At 43.3% G+C, this 22529-nt stretch overlaps 9 protein-coding genes across 9 annotated transcripts; 8 read left to right on the top strand and 1 right to left on the bottom strand.

The window, feature by feature from the left end:
* Nucleotides 1–1019: 1019 nt before the first annotated feature.
* BDB00DRAFT_868651 (uncharacterized protein) lies at nt 1020–1413 on the bottom strand (the record flags this gene model as incomplete). Its single annotated transcript, XM_053126491.1, has 3 exons — nt 1020–1093; nt 1173–1212; nt 1342–1413. 3 exons carry the CDS (start codon nt 1411–1413, stop codon nt 1020–1022), a joined length of 186 nt encoding a protein of 61 aa, XP_052983461.1.
* Nucleotides 1414–4305: 2892 nt separating this feature from the next.
* BDB00DRAFT_19035 (uncharacterized protein) lies at nt 4306–6241 on the top strand. Its single transcript, XM_053116409.1, has one exon. It carries the CDS (start codon nt 4398–4400, stop codon nt 5976–5978), a length of 1581 nt encoding a protein of 526 aa, XP_052983460.1. The 5' UTR covers nt 4306–4397; the 3' UTR covers nt 5979–6241.
* Nucleotides 6242–7193: 952 nt separating this feature from the next.
* BDB00DRAFT_19071 (uncharacterized protein) lies at nt 7194–8577 on the top strand. The gene is made up of 4 exons (XM_053116410.1): nt 7194–7490; nt 7623–7797; nt 7894–8025; nt 8128–8577. Exons 1-4 carry the CDS (start codon nt 7344–7346, stop codon nt 8253–8255), a joined length of 582 nt encoding a protein of 193 aa, XP_052983459.1. The 5' UTR covers nt 7194–7343; the 3' UTR covers nt 8256–8577.
* Nucleotides 8578–9022: 445 nt separating this feature from the next.
* Nucleotides 9023–9670, top strand: BDB00DRAFT_805355 (uncharacterized protein; the record flags this gene model as incomplete). The annotated part of the gene is made up of 2 exons (XM_053122188.1): nt 9023–9232; nt 9326–9670. Coding segments are annotated over exons 1-2 (392 nt in total), but the record flags the coding sequence as incomplete, so codon positions are not given.
* A 2273-nt stretch (nt 9671–11943) lies between these two features.
* Nucleotides 11944–12646, top strand: BDB00DRAFT_726347 (uncharacterized protein; the record flags this gene model as incomplete). Its single annotated transcript, XM_053118247.1, has 2 exons — nt 11944–12276; nt 12560–12646. Coding segments are annotated over 2 exons (420 nt in total), but the record flags the coding sequence as incomplete, so codon positions are not given.
* A 424-nt stretch (nt 12647–13070) lies between these two features.
* Nucleotides 13071–13801, top strand: BDB00DRAFT_19011 (uncharacterized protein). Its single transcript, XM_053116407.1, has one exon. The coding sequence runs from the start codon at nt 13139–13141 to the stop codon at nt 13733–13735; it is 597 nt and encodes a 198-aa protein (XP_052983456.1). The 5' UTR covers nt 13071–13138; the 3' UTR covers nt 13736–13801.
* A 248-nt stretch (nt 13802–14049) lies between these two features.
* BDB00DRAFT_756979 (Gcd10p family-domain-containing protein) lies at nt 14050–15603 on the top strand (the record flags this gene model as incomplete). Its single annotated transcript, XM_053118950.1, has 6 exons — nt 14050–14228; nt 14418–14556; nt 14699–14812; nt 14892–15067; nt 15144–15406; nt 15464–15603. 6 exons carry the CDS (start codon nt 14050–14052, stop codon nt 15601–15603), a joined length of 1011 nt encoding a protein of 336 aa, XP_052983455.1.
* On the top strand, nt 15532–16424 carry BDB00DRAFT_18926 (uncharacterized protein). Its single transcript, XM_053116404.1, has 2 exons — nt 15532–15879; nt 15947–16424. The coding sequence occupies exons 1-2, from the start codon at nt 15637–15639 to the stop codon at nt 16208–16210; spliced, it is 507 nt and encodes a 168-aa protein (XP_052983454.1). The 5' UTR covers nt 15532–15636; the 3' UTR covers nt 16211–16424.
* Nucleotides 16425–16605: 181 nt separating this feature from the next.
* Nucleotides 16606–20057, top strand: BDB00DRAFT_951817 (plasma-membrane choline transporter-domain-containing protein). The gene is made up of 13 exons (XM_053129592.1): nt 16606–17022; nt 17159–17266; nt 17393–17518; nt 17611–17671; nt 17803–17879; nt 17958–18058; nt 18137–18239; nt 18321–18465; nt 18568–18658; nt 18733–18922; nt 19073–19259; nt 19371–19551; nt 19639–20057. The coding sequence occupies exons 1-13, from the start codon at nt 16669–16671 to the stop codon at nt 19730–19732; spliced, it is 1818 nt and encodes a 605-aa protein (XP_052983453.1). The 5' UTR covers nt 16606–16668; the 3' UTR covers nt 19733–20057.
* The last annotated feature ends 2472 nt before the right edge of the window (nt 20058–22529 follow it).

Genomic DNA, 22529 nt, shown 5'->3' with positions numbered 1-22529 from the left:
CACTGGACCCCGAATACAGCAAGGCACCAGAGCAGCTTAGATGTCGGTATGATTCATGGAAGACTGGATTAACAAGCGCCATAAGGCATACGGTCACTTTCTTGCGGACTCAAACGATCAATTTCGCGCAGTGTGGCAGGCAGTGCTGTCCAGACTTTAAAGCTATTTACGCTGAGAGATTCCTAGTTCCAATTGAGGAAGAGTGTTCACGACTTGACCAATGATGTGAACCTCTTGTGGAGTAGGCTGAGAATAGACTCATACTTTTGCATTAGACTCCTCCTGTAAGTCCATAAGTGCTCGTCACTTCCTCAATAAGTCATCAATGATGTGCCGGAAATCTTCTTCGTGGAATGATGATGACTTTATGAACATCTTTTTAAGGCCGTCCAGTCTTCCTATATTCCATATATGCGGATCAATTGGCTATGATGAACCGCTATCTTCACACCTTTTTCATTTGCTTAATAGAAAGGAATGGTGTCATAGGTTTTGAATCTATTCACTGCATGATATATTCATTCACGTTTTTTCCTACAAGACAACACCACATTTGAGCACGCTCCTAAATATTTGTCAAGTGCAACCCTACTTTGGACCCAAAAGCTTCGTTCGTCATCGATATGGAAAGTAGCACTCTTGCATGTTGAGCAAAATAGCGTCAAGCAAAAGCACACCAATCGTCGGACCACCGCGTTCGTCGTCATTCGGTAGTTGCTGTCATCCATCTCAGCCTACGTTCTAATCATTATATACAAAGTCTTCCTGTGGTTTTTGCTTGTCTTGCCCAAACTGTTCATGGATTTGGTGTATGGTTTTTTAGTGATTTGCAAAACATGAAAGCTGGAACTCTTCTTGACGACATTTCTGATACTGATCGTTCAACGCCTTGGGGATGTTTCTGAAAGCACAGGAAAGACCAAAGGTGCAGTGTGATTGAAGTTGATGTGTTTGCTGTAAAGTTGACTTGGGGTTTTCAAGCGTATATTGTAGCGATGATGGGGTCCTAATTAAAAAAGTTAGTCATCATCACTCGGTGCCACCGCTTCATCCTCTTGCGCGTTTTCATCAAAGGCGTTTTCAGGAACAACGCCTGTAGCATCATTCCGACAGTAAGGAGCACGAGTGTTGAACAACACAGATACTGTAAAAGTGAAAGTACGCTATCTTACCTTGGACACCACCACTGCAACTGCCATTGCTTGCCTTTTGCTGTTAAATGGAAAATTGTGAAAGATAATATGAATGATAACAGCATGCAGCTGTATAAAACAATATATTTACCATCCAGTCCTTGCGAGGTTCGTTTCCGAAACACGATCCAACGAGTTATTTGGTTACGTTCTCCGCGCCTTTGTTGGCGTGGCCTTCGATTTCGATCGGACGAAAGAGGGCTCTATGAGGAGTTGGCATAGATATCTATTACAGAGCTGAAAGAGTTTTTGCAGTGGGCTTTCCTTATTCCTGAGAAGAGAAAAACCAAAAAGAGGGAGAAGAGCTCTTAAAATGCCCTAGTCGTTCAATAAGGTCATGGCTAGGCCTTCTTCTGCTGAGGAGGCAACGGTTTGGAACGCGGATAACAGCTGTTAATGGGCCACGTTTGACACAGTGCCACGGATAAAATTGTCAGAAAAAAACATTCAACGATTTTGTTTGGATCGGTCCAAGAACAAGCTTCAAAAATGAGAAATCATGCAACCTGGAAAGAAAGATTAAAGACTATGATTGAGTATGTGTGAGAATAATGGGATTTTATATCCAATCATAATCAATGAATAGTTTTAGGAGGATGTTCCATGGCAAAGAGGCGATTGATCTAGCCTTGTCCCTTCGCTGCTAAGCACGGTGGGCTTGCAAGCCACATGGCTCGCTATGAGACCTGAAGCTGAATGGAAGATTAAGTGATTCCGTGATACGTCACTCTGATAAAGGCATTTTGTTATGGTTGTCGGACACACGATGCATATCGTTATCGACTGGTTGAGTACAAAAGACACATCGTGTGCGTAGATATACAAGTAGCCATCGTTCAGCTTGTGGATTAGAGGATAAGACCTGTCTCACCTGGATATCCATGATTTGCTTTCTTCTAATTTCGCTTTTATGTAATGTCCCACTAGTCACTCGTTGAAGTGCCTGGAGCTAACGATTGCTTGGATCAATTAGAGACTTTTTGATGGCGAGCTGTTGTCATAGCAACCCACTCAAATTAGATTCTACCGAATCATGGTGAATGTGCATCATAGTAAACAACTATCATCCATGTGTATCCGATTGTTCATCATCCTCTTTATCTCTTTACTATCGATCTATGGATTTCCCAACGTAGCTCCTTTTCTAATTGATGGAGTGGAATGAAGGCCTATATATGAAGGGCTGGATCAGGATGGAAAGGAAAGAGGGAAGGTGTAGTATAGCAGTAGTTTACTGCATCTCAAAAGAAGGGTTGATATAGTAATTATTAATGGTTAGCTTGAAGAATATAGGTTTTATCTTCGAACTACCTTTTCTTGTCTGTCATTTTTATCTTTCAACACTAAGAATACATATAGACTTATTTCTTTGTGTTTATAATCCAGCTGCCCCAACCCCCACCTCTCCCTCTCTCGGCACTGCAACGTTAACCTTCTGTAATAACCGTCACGAACCTAACGTTTCCTTGTTGTTGTCTGAGTATGTTGGTGTACGTGTTTAGCAAGGGAGTACTAACACGAGGGATCCGTGATCTCGTGTGCGTAGTACTGAATGCGTGCATATGGGTACGTGCGTTTTTGTAGTATAGAAGCGTGGTAAACCCCTTGTTCTAACCCGACGTTCTGGACGCAGACGACATGATGGCACTGACTCTATCTATTTTTTTGACACACGTCCCCCCCCCCTTATTTGTGAGACGTTCCGCGCCAATAACAAAACGGTTAGGACATTTTTATATGGTAGTGTGATGCATACGTTGTCATTCACTGTTTTAGGGTCAAGCTCCGATTCTGTTGTCAGAAGCAAATACAGCGAGGGCCCGTGATGAAGCACGCTTACTGCTTTATGTATGGTGTAAAGATGTTGCTATATTTAACAAAAGAAGCCATAAATCAATCAATCCCACAAAAAGAAAAAAAAAGCGGGGATAAGATCTATTTTTTGTTTGTGTAAGCTTACTGTGGATGCCATTAACACAGATGGAGAAGGTTACGAGAAGCGAGAAAAAGGGCGCCGCTGATATGAAAGTACATCGCTGTACGAATTATATGATATCTGAAACGTGGCAAAGAAATAAAGAATGTTCGTTGTTGTTGTTACTACTACTACTACTACTACTACCACTAGACACATAGTAGATAAATAACGATAATTATTGAGCGCTTTATTAGCTGTAATCCAGAAAAAGACTAGTTATCACATGGGGCGGGTGGGTGTTGGGGGGTGGGGAAGAGAGCAATCGCAAGTATGTGTCGATCCTCAACTACACTCGTTTCTTGGATATGTCTGATAAGGATAGGCACTACTACTAGTAGTAGTAGTAGTTACATTCCTGCCTTTACACGTGGTCTAGCACTCTGTGTGATTCTTCCTGAGTACCAATTTATGTTTTTCGGAGGGCTGGGATGGACCACCCCCTTTTGCAGCACTTGGAGTATGTGCATCCATTGCATTCTTTTAAGCTTGCAGTAGATGTGTCGAAAGAAAAACAAAGAATGTTGGGGATGGTGTATGCATGGGCTAAAAGGACTGTTGCTCTATGAGCATACATCTACTTTTATTGCTGCCACTACTACTACTACTACTACTACTACTACTACTACTACTACTACTACTAGGATGCGACGTCACTGTCAAGCTCAAAGGGAGAACTTTGGGGGGAGGTGATACCTTTCCACTGGCCACAGGTTTGACGCGCAAGGGGTGTAGCGGATCTTACTGTTGTCTTGGAAACGGAATAAACAACGAAAGATGATGACACTCTCTCGCTCTCTCTGGCTCTCTGGCTATGCTTGTTGCGGAGCTCATCTCTGTCTCTCATGTCACGCTCACTCGTGCCCTCCCGTTTTTGTAAGCCCCTCCCCCTCCCCCTTCCCTCCCCCCAAACCAACTTTCTTTCCTTTTATTGTATGTGAGAGTGTGTGGGTGTGCTGCTGCGTCTCGTCCTCTCTCTCTCTCTCTCTCTCTCTTTTTTGTTCTTTCACGCACTCTTTCAAAGACTCGATCGTCGTCTTTTAGTCCCTTTTGTTATCTTTTGTTCATTAGACAATTCACCTTTTTACAACACACCGCACCCACTCCTCCTTCTTTCGCATTCCCTGCTGTCAGTCCTCTCACTTCTCTCTCTCTCTCTCTCTCTCTCTCTCTCTCTCTTTAAACACATATCACTCCTTGCACATATCTTTTCTGTACACAGCTCTTGCATGTTGACCGCTGAAGACGCCTCGAGTGGCTCACGACAAACCGAGAGATGCACCATGACAACCGACTCTGTAAACGAACAACGACACCGCCAATCGTCTTCTGACGACCTTAATGACACGACGACATTAACAACAGCAATAACGACTCCCGATCAAGATGCTCAATTTGACACTGCTGCTATTACCATCACCAATACCGACACCATGGGTAGTGGTAGTATCAGCAGTAACAACAACAACAACAGGTTGCAGGAACACTACAATTCGTCTCAGATCACATTGCCATTCTCGGACAGTGGCGGATCCAGTCATCACGATGAATACCAACAACAACACTCATACCAACCACAACAGCAAGTGCGATATAATGTCACAGCCCCAGCACCTGTTCCTGAACGTACAATTGTGAAACGGCCATCGGATGAATCCATTCGGTCCAACTTTTCAACCACGAGCTCAGTGTTTAGTACAGCGAGTAAAATATCCAGACTGCCACATGCAGTCAAGTCGTCCTTTGTATCTGTCAAAGATTTCATGAAATCAAACCGGTCAAGGGCCAAACGATTAACCATATCGCATGGCACACCTTCTTCGAATGACCCTGTGCATCAACAACAACAACAACAGCCACCGCATTCACCTCAATTTTCACCACAAACGATCCATTACTCAACACCAGGCACGTCGCCTTATTCGGATCGAGAATCACTCGCGTCACGGTTTCGTCGACGTACACCGAGTACAATGGGACTGGCGAGTATGTTTTCGTCGGCGTCGTCCTCTTCAACGTCCAATAATAATCATCATAATAAGGAATTTGACCATCGATATGGACCATCACCTTCGTCGGGTATTAGTCCGAGTGCATCTACAAGCTACTCAATCCTGGAAGTCAAAGATCCGCACCATGCAAAGTATGCAAAGCCCCGAACGAGGCATATTATACCCGCTGTAGCATCAACAACAACAACAACAAGCAATAGCGGTAATCATCGTCACAATGGACGTAGGAACAGCGTTGTTGGTGTCGCCACACGATTTTTGAAAAGAGACCACACGAATAACAACAACAGCAAGAACAACGATCCGAGCCAAAATAATCACGGTGCTCGTATATCTGCAATTAATGAGGAGGGAGCAGCAGCAGCAGCAGCAGAGTATGGATTCAGTGACGACTTCGAGCAGGCCATCAGACAAGAAGACGACGAAGAAGAAAAAGTAGAAGCATCACTCTCATCCACTGGCCATTCACCAGCGAATCAAAAGGCAGTGGGTAAACTGCTGTTTGGCGTGGATATCGAACATCAAATGGAGTTTTTCGATAATGATTTTAGGAAATCGGCTACTTCAAGCACAATCTCGGCAGCAGATGGATATGATCTGGAATCAGCGCCGCCGTCATCCGACGCCAAAAGCGATCACATCACTTCAAAATCTTCCACACATGAAATTGTGTGGAGTCGGCAACGGGCTAAATCATGTCAGGTAAACAAAAATAAAAAAAAAAACATTCATCTACACAGATCGGGCGAGGCTGACGATGGTGGTCGAGAGAAAGGGGAGTTGGATCAGATTGGATGATGGGGTTGGGGGCTGGATTTGTTTTTTGTTGCCAGGTTCTTGTTGGCATGTTGCTAAAAGATGGGGTGTCTTTGTCACGACACGAATACGAATGAATTAGGAAACCAAGGTGCCGTCATTACGACAACTGGCCAAGGGACAATATGCTTCGACTGCAGCACTCGCTTCGCACACCTCACCACCTCCACCTCCACCACCTCCTATTCCGTCGTGTGCACTAGATATCAAAGCAGACGACACGAATCCATTCAAGGCGAACATATTACCGGTAGCCAGTAGCGACAACAACACTTCAAGTCAACAACAACGACACCACGGCCATCAACGGAAATTAACAGAATCTAAATTCAGCAGTGCTTCGTACAACACCATTCTAGTTACGGCAACTCTGACAACGTTGCACAGCAAGTTAATTAGCGACTGCGACCAGCTGCTAGCGTCTACGATCCTTCCGCCATCCTCTCTCAAACAAAAGAACAACAACAAACAACAAAGGCTGTTTCCAGAGAGCCAGCTCCGAGCCATCATGAACGATCTTCGGAAAATGTCGGATATGGTGGAGTGGGAAGAAGGCGAAGGGCCCGTCTCCAAAAAGTCGGTGGCGGCTTTTTTCCAAGTTCTCGATCAACAAATCTCACAAGGCCAGGCGTTTGTGGATGCTGCTGCTGTTGCTGGTCAAAAACAAAAGGACAAGAAGCAGCAACCACAGCATTCAATGCCTTATGCCGACACGGATCAAGCATTAGCTACTGCTGTCAAAGATATCGTGAGTGTCTTTCACCAAGGGCTCGAGTGATTTAAAATATATACTAAGAAAAATACTCTAGGTTTCGTGTCTGAAGCAAATGGTCAACCAATGTGTTTGTCAGTACCATAAAGTATTTGAGAAATCCATGGTGATTCCCTGCAAAGGGTATCGAGTGGAGGGACGGAATCGATTTGGAACACAAGCTCAGGATTACCATGACGACAATGGTGCTGCTACCAAAGATTATAGTGATTCTGGCGTGGAGCACATGGACCAAGAGGCGTACTGGTACCGGACGTACTTTGTGGGACGAGAGTATACAACGTTTGTCGGATATGGGGACGACGACGACGACAACGAACCGTTACTGCTTTCGGCCATCTGTGAAACAAGCGAAGAAGGCGCCCAAAAGCAATATAGGTTAATCATTCGAACGAAACAGGTATATTTATATTTTTACAACATGGAACCTCCCTTTTCTTATAGTTTATTTTGGGGGAGAGGGGGTGGTATGCATGTGCTGGATCTCCTAATTACCTCTTACAAAGGGACCCGATGTCCGTAAGATTATACCCGATTCGTTTCTGCTAAGTGCACCGTCGGCCAATGGTACGCATATGGAAACAAGGGTTGACGACAGCACATGGAAAGCGGTGATGGAAATGTCGTTGGATATGCCTTTCGATCGAATGAAGAAGATCGATCACGAAACCATGGTCTCGGCGGGTCTGGAGGGCGAGATTCTTCGATTGGATGAACAAGCTGTGAGTGTTTCTTTGTAATTTTTTAACGAGTAAAATCAAGATAAAGTAAAGATGAGTCGTGGTTGAGCAATAGCAGCAGTAGCTCTAACGTGCGAGGACGACGATAACTCAATATACGGTATTCTTCAACAGGTTCACGATCGATATAAATTTGGCGTGATCTATGTCAAGGAAGGCCAAACCAAGGAAGAAGAATGGTTGTCCAACAACCATGATTCCGAGAAGCTGGATCGATTCTTGCGGATCATTGGACGTCGTGTCGAACTGCAAGGATACAGTGGCTGGGCAGCAGGACTGGACACAAGAAGTATGGGGAATTGCTTTTTTTTTTTTTCTTTATAAACAGTGTGTTGAACAAGAAGATGTGCGAAGGAAAGCTGATTCGTAAACTATGTCAACCAAGGTGGAGACTCGGGCGAACACACGTTTGTGGAAGAATGGAGAGAACACAACATAGCATACCATGTCTCTTCTCTCATACCCTCGCGGCCAGGAGATAAGCAGCAAGTGCAAAAGAAGCGCCACATCGGGAATGGTAAGGGCTGTCTCGTTTCTCTCTCATATGCTGAGCCCTTGATGGACCCTTGAAAGAAAGAGAACATTCTGAAATACTCATGTGCGTGCATGCGTGTATTAGATATCGTGTGCGTTGTCTTTGCCGAAGGAAAACAGCCTTTTAACCCTGCAGCGATCAAGTCACAATTTCTGCATGTATTCATCGTGGTGCATGAGGAAGAGTGGGAAGGGAGAGTCTGCTGGAGGTGAGTAACTTATGCAGGGACACCACACACGCACACACACACATACGCACACACGCCCAAATAGAATGAAAACGAGTTGGCTGGTGCTTAACTCTGTTATCCCCATCTTTTGGCCGATCCATCTAACCATCGTCCTTCCCTATCTACCTACTACTACTACTCCCTGCAAAATAGGGTTGAGGTAGCCATGGCAGAGCCTGTACCGACATTCAGCCCTCCTTTACCCGACAAGTCTATATTCTTCCACGCGTCCGAGCTGCGCTCCTTCATCCTTGCCAAACGTAAGTTCTTTGGAAAGGGAAAGGGGAAAATATGTGTGCTCTGGGGTGAGAGAGTGGGGGGGGGAGATGGGGTCTGCAAAAAAAAAAAACATATTTGGGGGGGGGAGTGGGTTGCTTGGTAACACAAAGCACCAACAAAATGGACAACAGTGATCAACGCCGAGTATGCGGCATACAAGTCACCAAAGTTTACTCAGCCCATGGCCCGTGCACGAGAAGGCATTCTGGCCAACATTGCCGAACGAGGGTACAAGTTGGGCAAGGACCCCGAAATATCCTTCATGAGCAGCAAACACCACCACAAGTCACCGTCCACGTCGTCCGATCGAAGCAGCTCCCGGAGTACGAGGAGTGTTGGTGCTGGTTCGGGTGATCATATTACTCCTACTCCTTCTCGATCGAGCATCATAAGGGAGCTATCCGAGGGCATCGCCGGTCTTGGAAGGCGGCGTAGCGGTGGTATTGCTGTTGCTGCTACCACCACCACCACCACCACCACCACCACCACCACTTTTGATACTGCTGCTAATAATGCTACCAGCACCAGTGCTAGTAGTAACAGTGGTTACAGTAGTGGTTACAGTGGGCCAGATAACAATTCTGATGCAGCACGTCCTAAGCCTACGCGTTCTAGCAGGCCACGCAAGGGAAAGACAAACAAACAGGCGGAGGGTAAAGGAATATTTACTTTTTTTAGAAAGTAAGAGAGAATGAGCCCATGCAAGCACACACACACACACACACGGATGCATGGCAGGCATTAATTAATGGTTCCTATTCTTAACAATAACAGCAACAGCAACAGCAACAACGGCACAACAGCAGCAAAGGAGTCGGTCTGAGCTGGATCTCATACAACCCTCCATAACTACAACTACTACTTTTACTTCGAGTGCCTCTTCCCCGACCTCACGGCCAAGCACCTCTGACTCGTCCAGAAGAGCAAATGTGGGCATACGACATCGCATATTTACTTCGTTTGGCGATTCCTCGCGTCGTCATCATCATCATCATAATTAACAACCATCATCATCACCATCATCATCATCAACAGCAGCAGCAGCAGTACAACAAAAGCAGCATCCTCGATGATACATCGCTGTCGAGTGCGTTGATCTTGCAAAACCAAACATACCCTTTTCTTCCTCTTTTGAATCATTATCGCCATTGTTAATTTCGTATTATTTAAACAAACCGCTTTTTTGTAGTAGATCCACAATAAGCAAGAAAAAAAAAATTCTCTCTATAAATTAGTAGTGTACCATTTTCTACTCTCATACCACCACCACCTTGTTATCTGTCATACATAATGCTTACGCACCCTCCCAACAACGACCCCAGCCATTAAAAAAAAAGTATTGCAAATGTAACCACAACAATGATGACATGTTCCTCGGTTCAATGGATCGGCTTTTTCTTTTTTTTTGGGGGGGGGGGAGGATCGCACTAATGTAGAGAGGCTGGTGTTTTGGAGATTGAGCGGACAGTGACAACAACATCGCCATGGCAACTGTCAAGATAAGCGAGTGTGTGTCTTGTACAACATTTTGAAGTGGTAAATGGACGCACAGACCAGGTCACTCAAGCTGTCACACATATCAGGCACAACACGCTGTCTCTCTCTCTCTCTCTCTCTCTCTTTCTTTCTCTTTTTTCTCAAAAGCATGCAAAAGGCAACAGGAAAGGGTTTGTTGCCTTGCTATGTCGAGAGACACATTGGTGTTAGTGAGCATCATCCTCAGCAGCAGCAGCAGCAGCAGCAGCAGCAAGTGGTGTATAAGAAGGGCCGGAGTTGGGCAGATGCAGAGGGAAAATGTTGGGGGGTGGGGGAGAGGAGCTCATTTCACGGAGGTAGCAAGGATGCGAGGAAAAGGACACAGAATATGTACATGTATGAATGTGTGTGTGTGTGGATGAATGACTCTTACTTATGTACGTGCATTCAATAAAGTAAATAATAAAAAGGAGCTTTTAAGGGACCCACCACCTTGAATCATCGCCATCGTCTTTGTTGTTCGGTATGGCTGTTGCCTTCTCCCATGCACGGCTGAAGCGATAGATAGAGCAACAACACAAACACATTCATTCATTCATTCATTCATTCATTCATTCAACAACCCCACTCCTTAACCTTCCCCTGCTCCCTTGTTCCCTTCCCGTGCCTTTGCTCTTGCACGATCCATCTCTCTTCAAGCTGGGGCAAGAGAGATCCTTTTGTGTGCGTGTGTGTGTGTGTGTGTGTGTATGTGTATACTACCAGTTGAGGTGTTTCAATCAATCACAAAGAATAAGAGTGCATGAACTATGCACACTATAAGAGTAAGAGTAAGAGAGAGAGTGTGTGAGTGAAGGGACCGCTTGTTTAAAGATGGCGACATCATTTCACGCCCTTAGATGTATGTCGTGATTAATTGAAAAACGGTGCTCTGTAGTAGCTAGCGTCAGCAAAAATGAGTGAGAGAGAGAGAGAGAGGCAGGCAGGACATGCCTTAGCATGATAACGACGACAACGACAACACTCCAACCAACCATTCTTTCGGATTTCGCTTACTCTTGTGTGGGTATTGCATAGAAGCGAGACAGAGAGAGAGAGAGAGAGAGAGGGTTAAATTCCAAAGGCACCATTTTCCCGCCAAAATATTATATAATTTGCGTGTTTTTCTCCTCTTTTTTTTCTTTCTTTTTTCTTTTTCTTTAAAAGAGCTGCTCTTGCTTACTAGTGCTTTCTGCCCACGTACGTACACACACACACTTGACTTGCTCGCTTAAAAGAGAGAAGCCCCGTCGCCTCCTTGTCGCTTTGACCTTTTTTCTTTCTTTCTACATATTTTGCCTTGTTCCCGTCCTGCCTTTCTTCTCTTTCTCTTTCTTCTTTTCTTTGCTTTCTTTCTCCTGTACAGGCCCTGCTTTTTTTCTTACTTCTTGTGTTATTATTATCATTATTATTACCACTTGTCTCTTTCTCCTTCCAATTCCCCATCATCCCAATTTCCTACTGTAACATATATACATCTCGTGTACATTTCTTGTTCAAATTTCTTCTCTTTTTCTATAATTACCTGAGCTCATTATTATCCTGTAATGATCTCACAGCACCACGAAACAGCTACAGAATTTACCACGGGTCGTCCCACGGCCGCACTGTCAACAGGGTGTCCATACAACAGCGATCCAGCATCCCTATTCAACAACACCCAACCGACACCAACAGCAAGAGCTGGTGGTGGTATCGATTTCCTCTTGCCCACGAGTAACGACACAGAGGCCTGCTTGTATCGCACACCATTCCGCGTCGCGCCGCCGCCGTCGTATCCTCCTCCTCATCATCCTTTTACGCCGCACCAGCATCAGCAACAACAACATCTAGTAGTAGAGGACAATGCCTCCCCTGGCTGCGAGACCGTACTGAACGATCAAGACCAGTTTCCACGACCTACGGAGTTCGACAGCATTGTGCAAGACTATCTACAGAACCTGTCGACCAAGAAACGTGACAAGGCGCTGGTAGATCGACAACGCTACGAGCTGATCCTTCAAGTGCTCAAGGATCCACGCAACACGGCAATATCCACGGCTCAATTCAGATTTTGGGTCAAGAAAATGTTCCAGCTCGTCACAGCCGATAGTGTTGACGTCGTATGTCATGACAACAAACCCGTGGCTATGCGTGAGCATATCTATGGCATCCTTGTACGCGCTCATCGTGAGGCTCATCACGGCGGTAGAGACAAGACATCGGCATTGGTAAGTTTTTTCTTTTTTTTGTGTCCCATTGTTGCTGTTTGTGATTGTCATGCTTTCAATCCTCTTCTCGCCTCTCCTTACACACGCCTTTTACAAATACAACGCACGCCTTCCCCCCATTCCCCCCCCCCTTTGCAGGCTGAGCATAACACTTTTTGATTCCACGTTTTCGTCTTTGTATACAATCAATGAGAATTCCCTCCTACACAGCAAATAAAAAAATCTTACCCGTACACCAACCCTATCTAACCCTTTTTTCCCCTTCTCTTTTTTCTATTTGCAGGTTCGTAAACGGTACTCGTGGATTCCCAAGGAGCTGATTGCGCGCTTTGTCCGGCACTGCCCTTTTTGCATTACACGGAGGAATGGATGCCAAAGTCCGACGTTGGTCAGTGCTGGAAGTGAAAGCAGTGGCACGAGCACCAGCCAACAACAGCAGCAGCAGCAGCAACAACAACTTCCAAATACGCCTCCTGCTTATGGATTGGCTACTACAGCTGAAACAATCTATTCACCGCAGCAGCATTTGCAGCATCCTCCAATACCACCGTCGTCATCATCGGATGCCCTAGCGCAGGACAAGTATCATCCCTCCGTATCTGATCTGCAACCTTGTTGGAACAACAACCAGCAACAACAACAAGCAGCGGCAGCGGCAGCGGCAGCAGCACATCAGCAGCCTTGGTTGTATCACACCATGCACAATAGCTCTGCTTTGCTTTACTCCCCTGCTTTTATTGACGACACTTCGGGATCGACGCCCTCGTCTCCCTTTGATCCATACGACCAGTCGCCGTCGGCATGTTCTATTCATACACCCACAGCCGCAGGAAGCGATCTTGGTCATTGGACGCATTCGCTGATGGAAACAACAACCAGCAAGCACCAACAGCAACAACAACAATCCCATTTTATGAACAACTACGAATCTACTATCAAAGAAGAACAACAACCTTATGACTCTTATGACTATTTCTATCCTTCATCACCCAGTAATCGCGACGCTACTCTATTCTCCTCTTGTTCTCCACCTGCTATTCCAGTCAGCACAACAACAACAACAACAACAACAGCCAATAATCACTTTTACTACACAGCAATGCCTCAGCAAGAGCAACATTCACTGCCACCACCTCCGCTATCTCACTCTTCATCAGAACAATCACAACAGCACATTCCTTATGCACTACCTCCACCTGATATGTTTATGGATCATACCAATGATAACGACAGTCATCATTCTCCTGTGAAATCCAGTCCTGGCGCGACAATTGCTGCTGCTGCTGCTGCTGCTGCTGCTGCGGCCGCGGCAGCCGCTGCCACTTCTTCTTCTTCTTCTTCGACTACAAGTACAACAAACCCATCCGTATCATCCATTCCATTCATTTTGTCACACTATCAACAAAAAGTGTCTCGTCAGAACCAACAACAACAAGATTCTTACTATCCAATTGCTTAATTTATATATTTCACTCTCTCTCTATACACAATTGTCTTCTTCTCACTTGTCTTTCTAAAATTCTTGTCTCTTTTTTTCTTCTAATAATACTAATAACAATAACAATAAAAAATTATATACTGATGTGTGCGGGGAAGAAGAAGAAAACATTTCTTACAAAAAACGTGGTCGGTCGGTCGGGGGCTAACTTTCTGGTTTCTGAATTAAATTTCGCTTGAATTTTTGAAGGGAAAAAAAAAAGTTTGCTTTGTCTGTGTCCGCCCCTTTGGCCGTTATAGAGACACACATAATATATAGAGAGAGAAGAGAAGAGAATGGCAACACCGGCACACCCTCAAACAACAACAGCAGCCAATTTCATCAAAACAGTGGTTCCCGCCACTACAACAGAAGACGACATTGATGAAGAGTTTCCTCATGTTCACGAAAACCAATACGTCTTGATCCACATGCCTAGTGGCAATGTCAAAATGGTGAATTTAAAGCCCAACACGTAAGTAGCCTGTAACGAGAACGATGCGATCGATCACGAAAAAAAAACCTCTTCAACCTTCGTTTTCCTCCTCCCCACACTTTCCCTTTCAACAACAACAACAACAACAACAATCTGAACTTTCCTCTCCGGGATCAAAATATGCAGCAACAATCTTTTTTTTCTCTAATATAATTTACTATAAAATAGTCAAGTGTCACTGGGCAAGTTTGGTACGTTCAATTCAGACAAGTTGATTGACAAGCCATTTGGTCTGTCGTACGAGATCTATGATCAAAAGGGCAATATTCAACCCGTCCGTAACTGGGCGCTTGCTACTGTTGGTATGGTTTGTCATAAGTTGGTGATAGAGTTGGGGGTGTTTGTAAAAAACGCATGATTATAAGAGAAAGCGTATCTCTGTATATATATATATGTGTGTGCAATACATGGATAACTCATACATGGATAATGACTTGATGCTTTTAGAGGAAACCAATGCCAATAACCAGAACATTGTCGACAATGCTTCGGTCCAAAAGTTGTCGTATCAAGAAGTCGAGAAATTGAAGCAGGAAGGATTAAAGGGCAACATGGCTCATGATGTAAGAATCCAATATACCCTATGATACTTTTTTGCAGCTTGGAAACTAATCTGGTGCATGTGACATATGGAAACAACAGGAAATCATCAAAAAAATCATTGAATCGCACACTGAATTTGACAAAAAGACCGAATTCTCAAAAGCAAAGTACATCCAGCGAAAGCGGAAAAAGTTCATGAAGGTGTTTACGCCTGTTCGTCCCACATTGTACTCGATTGCCCAATTCTTTTTCAACAAGAATCCTGATAAAATCAAGTACGAATTAATCTTGGGAGTGGGGAGGTAGGGTGGGCAAACAAGCGCAGCTTAACTGAATCTTCTTTTTAAAAAGAAACATCCGTGTCGATACGCTTTCACAAATTCTCAGCTTGGCCAACGTCCATGCAAACAGCAAAATGTTGGTTGTGGATGATACACAAGGGCTCATTATCTCTGCTGTTGCTGAACGTATGGGTGGCTATGGCAAGATTTTCGGTATCCATGATGGTGACAACCAAAATTATGATGTGATGCGCTACATGAATTTTTCCAAGCGTATTCTCGAATCCGTACACACCATCCCACTGGCTAGAATTGATCCAAATGATCCTGAAGGTAAAAGAAAAACGGGGTAAACGGTTGATTTCCAGCTTCTTACCTTCTCCAAAACAGAGGAATTCGTACCAAGAACAGAAGAAGAGGTGGCAGCAATGTCAGAAGATGTGCTCAAAGGTTATGAAAGACGTCAGCGTGTATCGACTGCAAGGGCAGAAACGCGAAAGATGTTTTTCGATGGTTGTTTCGATGGGTAAGTCTACTTGGGTTTTGGAGACACATGATGATCAATGATGGACCTCCTGAGTATCTTAACCTCTGCCACACTCTGTCGCCCCAATAGTTTGATTATTTCGTCACAATATGCTCCCGAGACGGTCATCAAGAAACTTGTTCCATATATTTCGGGCTCTCGACGTATTGTGGTCTATAGTCATAGCAAGGAAGTGCTGTTGGAAGCTGCGCACTATATGCGCAGATCAACAGAATTCTTGGCGGTAGATATCACTGAGAGCAGTCTGCGACAATACCAGGTATGTTAAACGCGACAGGAAAGAAGTTCTGCAGAGTGAATTTTGGTTTAACAAGGTAATGTGTTAGGTACTTCCGGGTCGAACACATCCTGAAATGACAACGAGTGCTGGTGGTGGCTATCTGCTATCTGCCCTCAAGATCATCGATAGCCCGATTGATATGTCGCAGGTGTATAAAGAGAACAACGCACGGAGGAAGAAGCGCAAGAACGAAAAGCAAAACAAAAAGTCTGATGGTGCTACTACTGCTCCCGAAGAGGGAAAGAGTACCGAAGAGAAAGAGAAATCTGTTAATCAAGAGAACCAACAATCTGTCAACAAAGAAGAGTAGAAAAAGTGTTGCTGCTGCTGCTGCTACTGCTATTGCTATAAAAAGAGTATAGCACAGCGGCATCTGTCATTGCCCATCCCGATTGTATATGTAACTGTACCATATAAAGAAGAACTCACCAAAGAAAGAGAGAAAAGCAATCCACACACGCCCTTATATTGTATTTACATAATATAAACAACTTGCATCATCATCATCTTCCTTAAACCTACATTGCGACCCCTGTCTTAAACCACTTTTTGATGGCCCTGATAATCCATCTTGTTTGCCATTGTTTCTGTATCACTTCTCTTACTACGCATTACACACAATCAAGGGCGGCAACAAAACGAGCAGCATTACTTTTTAGTTACTCCGCTGCGCATGAATGGCGTACACTACAACCTTTTTTTTCCCTCACTCACTCACTCTCTTTCCCTCTTTCTTTTTCGTAACTTATACCCGTTCTATTCTTGACAATGGACAATTCTGTACCAGAATTCGCAAAAAGTGTCTATTCAGCCATAAAAGACAGCATTCAGCAGACACGCGGCTTTCGTGCAGCGTATGCACGGATGGACCAGGAATCCGATGACGAGCAGGACGATAGAGAATTGTCACATAGTCTATTTTATTCTGTTCAACAGAATCGAGGAATAGACATTGCCGTTGGCGAAGAGAGTATTCCACTGACCGATTCACATGCTTACTCGGACCGAAGTCAGCTCTTGTTTGACCAACAAGTTGACAGTTATGAAGAAGAAGAAAATGTCAACAATGGCGATAACGAACTACCACGACCCATTCACTTTTCAGACTATGAAGAAAGCCCGGTGAGTCTTATTCTAAAGTGTGTGTGTGTGTGTTTTTGTGAAAATATACATGGACTCGCCCGTCTCTCTCTCTTCTTTGACAACGTTTTCCAGAAGCAAAAGCAAAATAGAGGTTATTAAACTAAAGCAATGATAGAAACCTTCGGCTATTTATCTCGAAACTCCTCCAACGGATGTCGCTGGTCCGTCCACACTACCGAATCCTAAATCGTTGTCAGAGTCATTATTGCCGACAGTATCTGCTGTAAGTTTTTCAGCCTTTTTTTATATCCTATACATGTATGAACGGAAATCATCCTAAAGAAATGTGTGCTATCCTTATTTGATTGCTTCTGCTGCGCCGCTTTCCCCCACCCTACCTACGGCTTAGATCCCACAAGGCATCACTACTGTAAAAACCGAGCGAAAATTGCGCGATCCATTTTTTGCAGCACTCTATTGCCTCTCTCTTTTGGTATTTATAGTCTCGGGGATCATCATTGCATGTACGACAAATGTAAGCCAAACAATAAAAAAGGAGTGTCTTGTGTCTAGCATAATGGAGAAAAAATAAGTGACCCAACCCTCATTACGTCTTGGTGTCGATAGAGTCACGCTATAGAGAATTATGCACGTGGCACCACGTTCAAGACTATCTCTGATAGTGCTGGTAAAACTATACTTTATTCCGATCGTCTCACCCTTGTTACCTGATGCGCGGTCAGCAGGATGGTCATGGTGACATTCTATTTTGCTTGTCAATAACTTTTTCTTGTGTATATACATATCTCTTGAAAATAGGGATCATGGCCATCATGGTGACTTCGGCACTTGTATGTGGCACTCTATGGATATATATTCTTCGCACATTTACCAAAGTATGTTATTCTGGAGCCCCGTGTTGATTTGCGTATAGAATGCTCTTGTTAACCCCCTCCCACTTTTTCCATCTCTAGCCCATCGTTTGGGGAACCGTAGTGATAGTGCCAGTGTCATTATTGTCAATGTTTATATGGACTATTGTGGAATCACGTCAGCGTCCAAACATCGATGGCGGGTAAGGGATCATATTAAGGAACTGTATCTTTGAGATTAAGGATAAACACTTGCTCAACTAAAGTATGAAAATATATAGCCTTACAGCATTATCATTCATACCCCTGGTGTCTGCCCTTATCTTTATCAAGATGATCCATAGTAGCCAGCAGCAAATTAGCAAGACAATTGCTGTATTAGAGGTAACAGAGGGTCTCTAAGTATACGTGCGTCATGGACGAGTAATGGGAGTATGATAGTAACTGACGTGATAATTCTTGTAGTTGGCCTGCGATGTACTGCATCATAATCCTGGAGTCTTCATCATCTCCGTCCTCTTGCTAGTTATTTTTATTGCCTTCACGGCGATATGGATGGTGCTGTTTAATCGTCTATGGCTAATTGGACATTTGAATTCTGGATCTACTGGTAAAAGATATCTATCAATTCAATTGATTTTGCTACTATTAAAAATACTATTGACCAGCTGATTTGAATCGTTATTGTTACTCCATATATTTAACTTTTTAGCTTGGGTCGTGAGCGACAATGCTTATTTTCTCGCTTGCTTTTATCTTTTTGTTTATCTGTGGACTGCAGCCATTCTTAGCAACATGCAAAGGTAAATTATGAGAACCCTACGGTAAAACAAATAAAATGCATACATACCAGAGTACTTAGAGTTGTATTTGATAGATTTGCATTATCTGCAGTGACAGCTCAATGGTATTTCCACCGACACGAGCCAGCTAAATCACATCAAGATAAAGCTTGGAAGAACGCGTTGGTCCGTGCTGCTGCTTCCTCACTAGGCACAATCGCGCTCGGAAGTCTTATTCTTACGATTGTACAAACTCTACAACTGTTTACGCAGTACATACGAAAGGTAACAAACAGCGCAGGCAGAAAAAAGACACACGCTTTGCGATATAATTCTGTGAAAAAAAAAACGAGGGTTGTTGGGAAGAACAAGATTTGAATTGGAAAAAGGGCTACTGAGAAATCAACCCTCATTTAATGTATACCATATTATTAGAATTTTAAGCAAAGTTGGCCATTGATGAGCATTATCTCGTTGATTCTGGGATACATCGAAGCTCTGATTAACCAAATCAATCATTATACGATAAGTTTGGCTGGTATCACTGGTGAAAGCTTTTATAGCTCGGCAAGGTCAAGTACCAAAATCTTTAGGAGAAACCTATTATCTGGTCTCGTAGGAGGTTCGTTAAAAAAATTATATATTTACAAAAGGAACAGAAACATCTATTGAATACAACTCTCACTGACATTACAACGATTTGATATTTTTTGGTTATTTGGCACTTTTGAAGATTTGCTGACAAAGATGATACTGTATATCGGTTCACTTGTCGTTGCCTTGTCTTCCGGTTTCGCCGCATATATATTTGCGACACACAGTTTACGATCGTCACACGGATTCATTGTGGGTGCGTTGGCTACCATTGTACCTTTATACGTGTCTCGGTTCTTCTCCTATACCATGATGAGCATGTAAGAAAACAAAAAGACTGGTGCATGAGACGGGAGCTGAGGCTGTTTATGAAAGATTGCTAAAAAATTATGTTTGATATGTTCAAGTGTTGATGCCACATTCCTTTGCTATGCCATTGATCTCGATACTGGCATGGTCCATATGTCGGCTGCTCATAATATCTTTTCGGGATTTGAGTAGAATGTGTACGCCGTCATAATATATGCATATTTCCTTCTCTCTCTCTCTTTTACCTCTAACTCCTCATCTTTCGAGTGAATTTACCTTACATATACTCACATCATCCATAATCAGTTTCTATCATATCCAATATATGTCATTATCCTTCCTCTTCTCGATCTTTGTACTATTCCCCCCCCCAAAATGTTCTCTCATTCCCTTCACTGTCTCATCTTCATACATATATCTGTGACGCATCTTTCCCTTATTTTTTATGCGCAATAGTATGTATATACATATATAGCTTATTTGATGAAATACACATATAGAAAGATATATAAACGAATGCGTATGCTTATACTTTGCTCTTTTGTGCGGCAAATAAGAAATAGAAGGGCATCTAGGGATGCTTATAATACCTGGTATGAGATCACTGTAATTGATAATAAGCACCATCATTATAAGCAAGGTATATCATAGAATCCCAATAAGCTGATTTAAAGCTAATCACCCATCAACCAAGCTACCACCGTTAACGAAAGTTTTGCTAGCATATGTACTCATTTAACTCTATCGTGCCCTCAGCCCATATTTGCATTCATTTTTAAGCACAAGCTAAACCTATCACTTCAAGAGTTTACCCATATAAAAGGCCAAATTATCGCGAACAATGATTTACAGAACTCTTCTTACAGACAAAAAGTCTTTTTGTAAATTTTGTTGTCAACCTGGATAACAACCAATTACTACCAAGGTTACACTTGACAATATAGGGCTCTGTTACTTTCGCACGTATCGCAAGAAGACTTGAAGAATTTCCATCATAAACTCGCTTCCCGACAAAACATAGCAATTATCTATCCTCTATGTGTCACATTTAGTCTCGATATATAGTACACACAATAATATCTATTACGATGAGTGCAAGGAAGAAAGTAGTATATATATACAGAGATATCAACTACAGAAGACCGTGGGTGGGAACAAAAGAACAATTGCTAAAGCCATTTGGGATCTTACAAGAAGTGGCGGGCCATATTACGTGACACATAGAAATTGACCAGAAGGACGGTTCGCTATAGTCAGTAGATGACAGTCGTTAGTTCCAACTTGGACCACAGCACATCATATCATTGAAATTCAACGTTCAATTTGCGCAATTTACCTGCGGTGACGGCGAATACGATCGATGTACAGAAAGTATAGTGTCGTTTAGCAAGTAGTTGGACACGGATAGAATATCGTCATTGTCATCAAGAACAAGAAATTGCTAACTGCGTGTGTTTGCTGCGTGGTCGTCGTGGACTTATAATCTGCAGAAAATGCAAACTTCTGTTAACCATATCTGCTGCCCTGCGTTTCCTTTACTATGTGCTTGCTACTAAGAAAGAACAGCGATAAGCATTCTCTTCACCTTCTCGATCCCAGCGCCTGCTTTGCGATCTAACTCAAGATCTGCCGCGGTCATCGGCCAGTACGCTCGGCAAATGGTAGAGAGGACGATCTGTGGACAACGCAACAGCTTGGATGTATTACTGGAAGAGATGGACGGTATGCTGCGACTGTGTCAGCATCCATGTTAGGCAGTGCATGAATTTGGGGAGTAGCCCGCTGTGTACTACAATACCCCGTCAAAAAATTATTGCATTGGGATACGTCAACTTTCCGGGAGAGAGTTACAAGCACTGGTGGATCTTCTATGGGTACAAGCGTCAAAAGCACTACTATTTTTCGATAAAACAGTAAAATAAAGATATCTTTCAAACCCTTGTACCATATTTACGTATGTTATTCCAACGAAAATGAAGATAGCTGTTGTTGAAGGAGAAACACATTCGTGTGAATCTCTCCCGTTGTCATCTTCATAGACAACGCTGTAATTTGTTGTCATAACTTATGTTCCCGGATACCACATTGCTGTTCCAAAAAAACCCCCAGGAACCAAATTCACAATCGTCAGTGAAGTCTAAGAATTTTCGTACTCACTTTTTCAGGGTAGAGTCAACGTCGACGCACCCTAGAAATAGTAATAGCTTTTGGTCCAAAGTGGCACAGCGATCACACGAATTTTGTGTGCTGCTTGGTAAGCCGCCGTGTCAACTTGATACGGCACTCCTAAAATGGATAACATCTCGGCGCACGTAAATTCGCTACTGGTAATTTTAGGGTAACCGTGCACTTTACTAAAGGTTTCTTTCATCTAGCTTCCTTTTATTCATCGTCTCGTTTTGTTCAGACGATTGTCATTTCATAGTATCCTAGTGCTCCTTAAATATGGTGTTGTTTTAAGAAGTATTCCGTATAGTAAAAGCGAGAGAACTTTAAAAGCTACCAATGCTACAAACTAATAAACCTTAATTAAATTCGGCCCAGCCAACCTTTATATTATTCAAAGCTGCCATCTCATAAAATAGCAATATCGAAAACATCGATTGCCGTTGTCGTGAGAATATGCTATTAAGTGCTCTTCATTCGTTAGGCGCCATATCTACACTTATCGAATCGCATTCTACTTTTTGAGCTTATATATGCAGATGGTTGGCTAATATGATGAGCTACTCGAAACGGCGAGGAAGAATGGGTATGGATTCGGGAGCCTGGGCAGCAAACAAATGAGAATAGCAAAACTGAACTGCTTTAAGCACAAAGAACCTTGAGCAGAACTGAGCCTCGCATGATCTAAAACCAATTATTACTAGAACGTACAATAACGGCTTTGAGACTCAAGGTGTTGTGTCAATCGCAAGGGATGTTGCCACAAAGTTATAGTGTGTACTATGACCGGGAACGCATCAACGCTGGAAGTTACTATATTTTA

This window comes from Zychaea mexicana (assembly GCF_025766255.1).
Source record: "Zychaea mexicana strain RSA 1403 chromosome Unknown BDB00scaffold_10, whole genome shotgun sequence".
In the NCBI taxonomy this organism is placed as follows: Eukaryota; Fungi; Mucoromycota; class Mucoromycetes; order Mucorales; family Lichtheimiaceae; genus Zychaea; species Zychaea mexicana.
The sequence above is the reverse complement of the archived record's forward strand: the minus strand, read 5'-3'. Positions and strand labels throughout refer to the sequence as shown.

What these genes read in the sequence shown, in the direction of transcription:
- BDB00DRAFT_951817 (XM_053129592.1), top strand. Translation starts at nt 16,669, where the DNA reads ATGGACAATTCTGTACCAGAATTCGCAAAAAGTGTCTATTCAGCCATA. An exon ending in CAGACTATGAAGAAAGCCCG is followed by an intron (nt 17,023 to 17,158) that starts GTGAGTCTTATT and finishes AAGCAATGATAG; the next exon opens with AAACCTTCGGCTATTTATCT. An exon ending in ATTCTTAGCAACATGCAAAG is followed by an intron (nt 18,659 to 18,732) that starts GTAAATTATGAG and finishes TGTATTTGATAG; the next exon opens with ATTTGCATTATCTGCAGTGA.
- BDB00DRAFT_19071 (XM_053116410.1), top strand. Translation starts at nt 7,344, where the DNA reads ATGGAAACAAGGGTTGACGACAGCACATGGAAAGCGGTGATGGAAATG. An exon ending in AGCAGGACTGGACACAAGAA is followed by an intron (nt 7,798 to 7,893) that starts GTATGGGGAATT and finishes ATGTCAACCAAG; the next exon opens with GTGGAGACTCGGGCGAACAC. An exon ending in GAAGCGCCACATCGGGAATG is followed by an intron (nt 8,026 to 8,127) that starts GTAAGGGCTGTC and finishes TGCGTGTATTAG; the next exon opens with ATATCGTGTGCGTTGTCTTT.
- BDB00DRAFT_18926 (XM_053116404.1), top strand. Translation starts at nt 15,637, where the DNA reads ATGATGGACCTCCTGAGTATCTTAACCTCTGCCACACTCTGTCGCCCC. An exon ending in GCAGTCTGCGACAATACCAG is followed by an intron (nt 15,880 to 15,946) that starts GTATGTTAAACG and finishes GTAATGTGTTAG; the next exon opens with GTACTTCCGGGTCGAACACA.
- BDB00DRAFT_19035 (XM_053116409.1), top strand. Translation starts at nt 4,398, where the DNA reads ATGTTGACCGCTGAAGACGCCTCGAGTGGCTCACGACAAACCGAGAGA.
- BDB00DRAFT_19011 (XM_053116407.1), top strand. Translation starts at nt 13,139, where the DNA reads ATGGAAACAACAACCAGCAAGCACCAACAGCAACAACAACAATCCCAT.